Source organism: Zingiber officinale, chromosome 1A (genome assembly GCF_018446385.1).
Source record: "Zingiber officinale cultivar Zhangliang chromosome 1A, Zo_v1.1, whole genome shotgun sequence".
Lineage (NCBI taxonomy): Eukaryota > Viridiplantae > Streptophyta > Magnoliopsida > Zingiberales > Zingiberaceae > Zingiber > Zingiber officinale.
The window spans coordinates 44,489,298-44,499,977 of record NC_055987.1 but is presented as its reverse complement, the minus strand read 5'-3'; the positions used below and the strand labels follow the sequence as shown (position 1 = coordinate 44,499,977).

At 34.0% G+C, this 10,680-nt stretch overlaps 1 protein-coding gene across 2 annotated transcripts; it reads left to right on the top strand.

Moving 5' to 3' along the window:
- The first annotated feature begins 311 nt into the window (after nt 1-311).
- On the top strand, nt 312-7,679 carry LOC122024026 (N-acetyl-D-glucosamine kinase-like). Of its 2 annotated transcripts, none has more exons than XM_042582535.1 (7): nt 312-805; nt 1,755-1,897; nt 4,281-4,472; nt 5,918-6,046; nt 6,767-6,936; nt 7,012-7,142; nt 7,383-7,679. In XM_042582535.1, the coding sequence occupies exons 1-7, from the start codon at nt 620-622 to the stop codon at nt 7,485-7,487; spliced, it is 1,056 nt and encodes a 351-aa protein (XP_042438469.1). In that variant the 5' UTR covers nt 312-619; the 3' UTR covers nt 7,488-7,679. The 2 variants fall into 2 exon arrangements, with proteins under 2 accessions (XP_042438469.1, XP_042438460.1); XM_042582526.1 differs by having other exon boundaries at nt 313-805; nt 1,750-1,897.
- The last annotated feature ends 3,001 nt before the right edge of the window (nt 7,680-10,680 follow it).

Here is a 10,680-nt window from a genome sequence, read left to right as displayed (position 1 = left end):
GGAGTTTGTTCTAGAATTAGATCTTTTGATAATTTAAAAGTTTTAATGAGCATTTTGTAAAATATAAGCAAAATGTTTTGGGCAAAATCAAAGTTTCCCTTTCTTCCGAATGCTCGTAGCTGTCGCGTACGGTTTCTTAAACTTACGCGAGGTTCAACGATACGCACCCGAGATTTCCTTCTAATGCGAGACAATAACCACGCAATTAATGACGCGTGGCAAACAGGACCCCACACAATCGGGGTATGAGATTGTGTGAAGGGTTTAGCGTGGGACTAGGTTGGTAGACGCCAGCCTGTTACTGTTCTATGGTAGACGCCAAACACTGCCTTTCTTCGTCTCCTTCCTTCGACGGTTCTTTGACGCGAATCCAATTCCCTCTCCTTCACCCATGATCTTGAAAGAAAAGGAAGGATTGTGTGCGATCGATTCTACGATTCCTTCTCAAGGTCGAATTCTGTGCGGCGGTGAGTGGGTTCGGCGCGGCGAATCGGAGGAAGACGAGGTCGCCAGAGTTTTGGTTTGTTTCTTTTTTAGGCTTCTGCTGAGTTCGTTTATCTACGCCGAGGTAAGAGGGTGCTGTGGGAGAGAAACACGGCGGCCATGAAGCTGTATAGGAATGGGGAGATTTGGGGTTTCGAGGCTCAGGTCCCGCCGAGTCCCGACGGGGGCGTCGTGCTCGGCGTCGATGGAGGCACCACCTCCACGTTGTGCGTATGCCTTCCGGCCTCCCGGCCCCTTCCTCAGCCCTTGCCTGTCCTTTCCCGAGCCGTCGGTGGATGCTCTAATCACAATTCCGTTGGAGGTACCGATTCCCCTTTCCCTGTTCCTTTCTGTCCTCCTTGACTTCTCGGATGCTAATGATTTTCAAGGTCGCAACTTTGTCTTTTCCGCCAGACTGATCAAATAATCTGGCCATGCACTCTCTTCACATAGAAGAGAATGTACGTCCGAGACCATTTTGGTAAAGGATTTGGAACGTGTTGAGACTGCAGAGGAAGTAGTAACAATGTAAAATACCTTTTTTCTAAAAAAAAATATTTTTATCATGTCATACGAGATGAAAAACTTTCGATGACATAGTAGAACAGATTTTATTCCTATCACAACATGAATTGTTCATTTTATATCTGGTGATTAAATATGAAATGCAAAGTCCTAAGTCCTAATTCCTAGCACCTAACTGGCATCCGCTCTTCGGTATCACTGATACCTTGTTTGAGAGTGGAAAATTTCATGCCTTTTCTTTTGTTTTTTTTCTTAAAAAAATTATCATATCCTAAAACTACTGCCTGAGTTTAGTATCTGATTGGAAATGTCGTGTACAATGACCAAATGTTTGAGGATCATTTTATAATTTCAATCATCTGATGGTCTCATGTTCTGTCAGGGCCTATGTTTTTCTCTTTTGAAAATTTTCTTTAGCTTAAGCTGTTGGCTCAGTCTATATAAACTATTGCAAGGAAAGTATTCTGGTGTACCACCGAGATAAAAAAAAATGCCAATGGCTAAACAAATTGATTGTGGTAGATCTTGTCTTAATTAATTAAGTCCATAGTTGTACTGGTTGCTATTTTGGTTGTTTCCATACAAAATAACAAAGTGCTAATTTAAATTCATTCAATCAGTGAGGGTTTCATCGGATTTTATTAGTTGCATTATGGGTAATATTGAGATGAATGATGACTGCGTCTCTGGTTAATTAATGGCTGTTAGGAGGGTTCTAACTTCCATATGAATTCTATGTAGAAAAGGCTGCTAGGGAGACCCTAGAGGATGTTATGGCCCAAGCTCTTTCAAAAGCTTCTTGTAGTCGCTCATCTGTACGGGCAGTTTGCTTGGCTATATCTGGAGTTAACCATCCTTCAGATCAACATAGGATAATTAACTGGCTCAGGTTTGTTCATATTTTCGCCAGAAAGGCTTTTGTAGTTTATTTCACTTCCTGGGCATTTTTGACATTCCTTTAATGGCAATTTGTTCTAAAGGATACGCAATGTTATTTTCGAAAGATAATTGCTACATTTATTTGAAGGGAGTGACATACATTGTGATTATGAAGTATGAAAGATTACTTCTTGTAATATTCTTTTCACCTAGTACTATGTTGATTTTTAAAGTCTCAAATGCATGAAAATAACAGTCATGTCATACAGAGCATTTTAGCATAGATCTTGGAACGGCAGCTTTGTTAGAAGCTACTGTGCATTTGTTTAGGTTGGTTTGACTACTTGAAAGTACCAGGTTTATGAAGCCATGCTTAGTGCCATTTTGACTACGGTTTACATTTCTAAGAGGAGAATGATCTCTCAGATAGCTAAAAGCTATAGGGACAACTAAGCTGCATTGTTGGAAAAGTTAACTTGAGAATATGATGAAATATATCTGAAATTTCTTACAGAAGTTTCTTGGTAGGTCATTGTAGTCTTCTTTTATTACAGCAGGAACTACTGTTTTATTATATTTCTCAATTACCCTCCAAGCACTAGTTTTTATTCATGATTAAGGTCTAGTCGACTGACTATTTATTGTCTTTTGGCAGACTCCTTTACTGGGAGAAGCTGGGAGACAATGAGGATGTTGGCATTTTGTAGAGTAGTAACAAAAATATTCTTAGTTGAACAGTTGCAAAAGGTATATTGTTTGGTCTGAGTCAAGCATCAATTCCCTCTACATAGTGGGATCATGACCAAATGAAGCACTTCGAGATGTGACCATGTGAGGCTCAATGATCTGGGCCACTAGGAATGAGAAAGAAAGTGTGGTGATTCCAGCAACGCAAGTTGACTTTAGGACCATTTGCATTGAGCATGTTTTACACCTCTAGTTGTGTGCAATTAAGACTCACGCGAGGTGCTTTGTCATTTAAAATGTGACCAATAGATCGCTAGACAAGTCAAATTAATTGGAATCGAAAATGGGGGACCAAACATAATTAAATATGATTTAGAAGTTATGAATTTTGCTAGTGATATAGCCTTACATAGACTTCAACAATGATCTAAGAATTCCTGACTTCAGATAGTTGAAATTCATTACTTGTAATGTGATAGGAACTTATATTCATTAACTTCTACCAAAATTTAGTTTGGCTCATTGATCTTTCCAAATAAAATTGAAATCTTTGATGATTTCATGTAAAGGTTTTTTTAGACTGCTAGTTGGTTATTATCTGACATGCTGAATTTTCAGAATCAACTGGATTTGATGATTATAGATTGAGTTATTACACTATCCTACATTAGTTTCTGTTTTAGTTTTAGATTTTTGAAATTCACTGCCAAACAAATCAAAGGTGTTACTTGTTTGTTTTCTGTGAAACAATAGTATATACTTGTTTGTCAGTACATGGCATTTATGATGCAAGTCTTCTCAGCGTGGTTAGGATTTTTGGGAGAAAAATGATTCTATAATATGACCAACTGAAAGAAAAGATGGATTAGATAATTTGAACAGAATTGGTTAATTAAAATATTTATCTTCTCCTCCATATCCATATACATGTATAGGGCAATGATGCACAACCAAACCAGGGGTGCTCTGGTTATGACGTTGTGTCCTTTGACTGAGGTGCCAGGTTCGAGCACCCCCCTGCGCAGGCTCTTATCAATTAATTGGTACCGTTCACCCAAAAATCCCTTCCGGGGTTCCTGATAAGGGGTCGTTTCGACGGTGGTGTCGGTCACTATAAAAAGTTTACCCATACAATTTTTTTGTCCCCTCCGGGCGGTGCGATGGTTAAGACATGGGGTGTTGCCATATGAGGTCTTGGGGTCGAAACTCGGCGTGACCGAGCATAACCTCCCCCATGTCTTGGCCATTTGCACTAATGGCTAGTAGTCACCCGTGATTTACCTCTTTCGTGTTGGCCTAGGAACGGGTTGGCGGGGGCGCTGGGGACGAGCGAATCGCTTTTTGCCACATGTATAGGGCAATGATGCACTCCCAAGTCTTCTGTTTCTGATATATGTAAGTATTGAAAAACAATAATTGATTTTATTTTATTTTATTCTTTTTTTAAAAAAAAATTGAAGAGAAAAGAACTATTATGCTAGCCATTTACTTATGAAGTATGTATTTGTCATAAACATATATTACTGGGAGATCAATTTACCTTTGTAGAAAATCTACCAATCATGGAACATGGTAGAGCAAGGAAGTTTATTTTTAGGATTGTTCAACTTTCTGAAATTATTCATTAATTGTCTGTAATATGACCCTGCACTCTTGTTGATTTGAATCTGAATATTGTAGCATCTTTTTTTTGTCTCATTTAACAGAAATATATTCCCAGATAAAGTTGCATTCTATGTTGAAAATGATGCTGTTGCAGCGATGGCCAGTGGAACAATGGGCAAGCTTCATGGATGTGTATTAATTGCAGGCACAGGAACCATTGCTTATGCATTCACAGAGGATGGAAAACAAGCCAGAGCAGCTGGTGCAGGACCAGTTTTAGGGGATTGGGGGAGGTTATGCTTATTCCTTATCTTTGATCTAGTTTTGTTCTTAACATGATTGGCTTGCAACATTCATGATTCATAGCATTGTCTAACACGATATGTTTATGATAATTTTTCATACTTTGTAAATGTATCAAACATTCAAGATGATTTGTTCTTGGCAGAGTTTATACTGATATCATAAGTCAGATAGGGATGAATTTTGCAATAAAAAGAAAACCAAACTGCACCTAATGGATTTTGGAGGTGTTCACTGATGAGATGGAGCTTACAAATGAAATATCATGCAATAGAACAAGGATGTCAGAGAAGTAATGTAGTTATAGAAGATGGATAACCAGAAGTGCAACTTTTATTAGCTCTTCTTTGGCTTCCAACTTGATAGTCTGATGCATTTGGAAATGGATGTTTCTTTCAATATAAATCTATGAAATCTACTAAATGATAGATTTACTGGTTTTGTATGGATCTGTTATTCCTTATGATCCAGTGCAAGTAAACTGATAATATATGACTACTTGTCTATCTCGTGGTGGCAAAAGGCGACTACTTGTCTTCGGAGACATCCGATAACATTGGAACGATACTTGTCTATCTCAATTTGATATTATGTGGTGTAAATTGATACTATATGACTACTTGTTGGTCTCAATTTGATATTATGTTTTCTCTCTCAGATTATTTTGGAACTCAATCATTTTATAGTTGAGCGCAGGTGTGTCCTTGAGTGTGTCAGATTGTGTCTTTCAGCTTGTATCTCGTAACTCAAATCACCTAACAGTCTGAGTGTAGGGATGTGTGTTCGTGCTAGCTCTTTCATCTTGTATTTTGTAACTTAAATCACCTTATAGTCTTCTGTAGGTGTCTTTGTGTATGTGTGTGTGTGGTGGTGGTGGTGGTGGTGGTGATGGTGGTGGTGTGCACGCGCACAGTGTGTGGGAGAGAGATTTGTAGATGAGTGTATGCGTTTAGAAAACACAGGTTGTGAGTATATATGTCAGTTCTTTCAGTCAGTATTTTGTAGCTCAATCACCATACTGTGTTGGTGTTTAAAAAGTGCAAGCTTTGTGTGTGTGAGAGAGGGGAGGCTTTAGTTATGTGTTTAGAAAACACAGACTGTGTATATTATGCCAGATTGGCACTTTCAGCTTCTATTTTGTTACTCGCCTTATACTTGAGTAAGCTTTACTACGAGATTTGTATTTGTATTTTTTTTATCTCACTCAACATTGACTATAGAAATGTAATATTCTTTTTCTTTTTGTTTTCCAAATAATTTATAGAACAATGCATTCAGATAACCTGTCACCTGTCATACATGTTGAGTGATTTTGCTCAGAATATATGGTTTGTGGTACTGGTTTTAAGTAGTCTAGACTGAAGAGATTTAGTTATGTTACATTACTATTATTCTTATGCAAGCATGGAATTACTGATATTCTGGCCATATGTAGTGGATATGGCATTGCTGCTCAGGCATTGACTGCAGTCATCAAGGCACACGATGGGCGGGGGCCTCAGACAAAGTTAACAAAGAGTATGCTTGACATGCTTCAACTTTCTTCACCAGATGAACTGATTGGGTACTAGTTCAACTTTCCTACACAATATTGATCACTATGATGTAATCACCCGATGAAAAATTACTATGGTAGTATAGTAATCAAAGGACTATTTTTCACCAACCCTAAAACTAGTCAACCATGTAGCTGTGCATTATTTTAATCGTTGGCAACCCTATGGCATAATCGAGCTGATCACTATATGGTAAATTTATAGAGATAGGAAAAGGTCAGATTCTCGAATAAACTGAAGGAAATACCTCCTTATGTAGTGGCCTACTCAATTTCTTGATCTATCTTTTTGTAAATGGTTATGAGGCCAGATGTGTGAGGCCCGGGATCAGCATGTGACTTTTTGCAGAAATTATTTTAATCGCTGGCATGCCAAAACATTGAATTGAGTGTGTATTTACTTGAAATGAACAGGGAAGGATAAATTTTGAAATGGGAAAATCAGAAAGAAAAATGAAAAAAAATAGAAATTGTTATTATTTTCTTAAATTAGCCCACCTAAATCTGCAAGTTAAATTGAAAGTACAAGAAAACTGGTCAAATGATACTACATAAATTCCTCTTTTTCCTGTATTTTCTCATCTGTTTTTATGTTCTTCTAGCTTCTTTTCAACACAGGGATGCAATATGTATGTGGTGTATGTTTTTTCAAAAAAGACAAAGAAGTTCTTTTCCAATACTAACTTCTTGAGATGAGTTCATGCAATCCCTTTTACCTGTACGATACAGGTGGACTTATGCAGATTCTTCTTGGGCTCGTATTGCCGCATTGGTTCCCACTGTGGTATCTACTGCTGAAGATGGTGATGAAGTTGCAAATAAGATTCTATGTGATTCTGTTCAAGAGTTGGCAGATAGTATTATAGCAGTTGTAAAGAGACTTAGATTGTGTGGCGAAGGTGAAGTGCGAGATACTGATCATGCTGAATGAAAATTCTATTAAATCACACATCTCCATGTTGATTAAATTGCAGATGGCAAGGAGACTTTCCCACTCGTAATGGTTGGCGGTGTTCTCGAAGCTAATAAGAGATGGGATATTGGTAAGGAAGTTGTGAAGTGCATTTCCAAGGTTTTTCCAGGAGCTCTACCTATTCGACCTGAGGTACGAAATCAACTATATTTTCTCCCTTCTGTTAGATTTTGACATTCAAGTGTGTGTTTTGTTTTAAATGGCCTCGTATGATTCTTTCCAGTTCCATCTCTAGATTTATATTACCTTCTACATACAAACTCCTGGCTCATGCTCACAGAATTCTGTTCCTTCCTGAGTGAGAAGACTATCATGTTTACAGAACTTTGTTTCTGCCATGACATACTTCGATTGTTCTTTTGTTTCTTGCAGGTAGAACCAGCAGTAGGTGCTGCATTAGTAGCCTGGAATCGATATATCAGAGGAATTAAAGATGTACAGGAAGAAGCTGATTCCCCTCAAATCTCAGTCACATAGTAACACATCTATAGCAGCTGATGATCATTAAAAATGGCATACTAGAGAGGAGAGTCATCACCAGTAAACAACTCATTCTTTTCTCTTGCAAAGATTTCCCTGTAAATGAGAATCAATTTGCTTGGGCCTAAATTTGTATTTCATAACTGGTGTTCTTAACAAGATTCATATATAATCCTGGTTTCTTCTTTACTATTTTTCCTAGCTAGACTAATAAAAGAACCTCTGGTGCACGAAACTCGTATTAATACAGGATCTTAGGAAAGGGTCTGATTATATTAAATCAATTATATATAATCTTATCTTCTATTATAAAAAGTTATTTCTGTAATTCAAATTCATGACAACAAAATCAAACGACAACAACTTTATTATTGTAACTTTACTACAGATTTTCTCATTCAAACTTAATTTTCTTGATTTGTAAATTAAAGTTTTGATTATGAAATTAGAGCAAACTAAATATTTAGGTAAAAAACAATATATGTAAGCGAATGGTAGTTGGGCCAAATAATAATATATTTATTAATTTATTAAATAATTTTAATCATACAATTTTATTTTTTATTTTACATTTGAATGAGAAAAAAAATTAAAGAATATTTTATGTTATAAAAGTATGTAAATAACGAAAAGAGTGAATTTTAAAGTTGATAATGATATTAGAATGACTTTGTTTTTTTTACATTGTGATAAAAACAATAATGGTTAAGGAAGGTGGACGCTCTAATTAAAATCAATCATAATCTATTTAATTATTAGTAGCATAGAATAAATAATAATTTATGTCTTATCATAAATAAATTCAATCATATAAATTATGATAACACTCATGCCAGATATTTTTCATCATCAAACGGTAAGATGAAAGAGAAATAAATTACATAGATGAAAGAGAAATAAATTACATAGTGAGTGACTCCCTAAATGAAAGGTTATTGTTAGGCCATGACTCGAACCTTTACTTATTAATACAAGTGGACTACTTGACTACCAATTCAGCTACGTTTTGACAGTTAAATAAATACAATAAAAATATAATTATTATTCTAATAAATTTTATATCCAAATATATATTAAATATAATAATCAATTTTAAAAATGGAGTAATCAACATTTATCTTTCATTTTTCTTCGGGCCTACACTTCTATTCTTCTCATCTCTTTAAATATTTTTTATTTTAACTAAATTTTCTTAATTCATAAATAAAATAATTTTATTTCTGAAAATAAATCAAGCAAAATTATAATATGCAAGAAATACTATATTTATTACCATAATAACAACCAAGTCTTTGATTTTATGAATCCTTTTACTAGGATTTTATCCCCTACTATATAATCATTTATATTTAAATAAATTTTATCTTATTTTATCTTACGATAAGATGAAAACAAGTAAATTAATACTGAGCGACTTCTTAAATGGGAGATTATTTGTTACAGCCACGAGTCGAGCCGTTACTCATTAATACAAATGTACTGTTTGAATACCAACTCAACTATACTTTGACAGTTAAATAAATATAATCATGACATATAATAAAATATCATGAAATAAAAAAATAAAATATATTTAAAAAAAATTATTATTCTAATAAATTTTATATCCAAATATATATTAAATATAATGATCAATTAAAAAAATGGAGTACTCATCATTTATTTTTCATTTTTCTTCATGCATACTCTTCTATTCTTTTCATCTCTTTCAATATTTTTTATTTTAAATAAATTTTCTTAATTCATAAATAAAATAATTTATTTCTGAAATTAAATCAAGCAAAATTATAATACGCAAGAAATACTATATTTGTTACCATTATAATAACCAAGTCTTTAATTTTATGAATCCTTTTACGAAGATTTTATCTCCTACTATATTAGCATCTATATTTAAATAAATTTTATCTTATTTTATTATTCCTAATCAAGTATTTTTTTGGTCTTCCTCTTTCTCATTTGATGTACGTATTTGTCATAATTTGAAATTGCCTAACTGGAATATTTATTGGGTGTCTAAGTATATGTTTGTACCATCTTAAATGTGTTTTTCGGAATTTTTTCTCAATAGATCAAACTTTCTCTCTAATACTCTCATTTTTTATTCTGTCCATTCTCGTATGTCCACACATGCACCTTAACATCCTTATCTATGTTACTCTCATCTTCTAACATAGTAAGTCTAATTATCATTTTGTAGAACTTACTTTTAAATTTTAGAGTTACTTTACGAATACAAAAAAACACCCGACACTCCTTCATTTCAACTATCATATTTGTATTCTATCGTTTGTATGTGTTTAGTTTATTTGTATTTTTATTTCATTTTCCAGAAAATCGTATTTTCTCATTTTTCAGAAAATGACTTTTCTGCATTTTTTCGTTTTCTTAGAAAACGCTCTCTCTTTTTCTTGAAATTGAACGTAGAAAATGTAAACGAAATGCGTTTTCTATTTTCTCAGAAAATGAAAATAGAAAACAACATGAAAAATACAAACCAAACGCTCGCTTAAAGTTCTCAGTTCTAGATAACTCGTTATCTCCTATCTTAACAATTATTTCATTATGTCTAATATTGCTAACTTAAATCCTATGTTTTCTGTCTTTACTTTACAAGGCCTAAAACCTTTCACTTATAGTGTTTCCCATCAAAATTCTAGTTTAGCATTTACTTATTCATGTGTCTCATCTACCAAAATAATATCATTTACAAACAACATGAACTATGGTACTGTGTCTTAAATGTATCTAGTGAGTTCGTCCATGATAAATATAAAAAGATAGAGACTTAGAGTTAATGTAATCATATATTTATTAGAGATATTTCAGTTAATCCACCTGAAGTCTTCACTCTGATTGTTACATCTTCATACATATCCTTAATAGTTCAATATATATTACACAGACACATTTCTTTTCTAGAATTCTTCATATAATTTCTCTTGAGACTCTATCATAATTTTTTTTAATCAATGAATACCATGTGTAGATCTTGCTTTTACTCTTGGTACTTTTCAATTAATTGTCTAAAAAGATGTATAACTTCTATTGTCGACCTTCCAAGCATGAATCTAAATTGATTTTCGATCACTATAATCTGCTTATTTAATCTTTTTTCTATTATTTTTTTTCAAAGTTTTATGATATGACTTATTAGTTTAATACTCTTATAGTTTGTACAATTTTATAC

Excerpts from the sequence above, each read along its gene's own strand:
- LOC122024026 (XM_042582526.1), top strand. The coding sequence starts at position 604 with ATGAAGCTGTATAGGAATGGGGAGATTTGGGGTTTCGAGGCTCAGGTC. Across the intron at positions 806-1,749 it reads TAATCACAATTCCGTTGGAG|AAAAGGCTGCTAGGGAGACC; the intron begins GTACCGATTCCC and ends AATTCTATGTAG. Across the intron at positions 6,047-6,766 it reads TCACCAGATGAACTGATTGG|GTGGACTTATGCAGATTCTT; the intron begins GTACTAGTTCAA and ends TGTACGATACAG.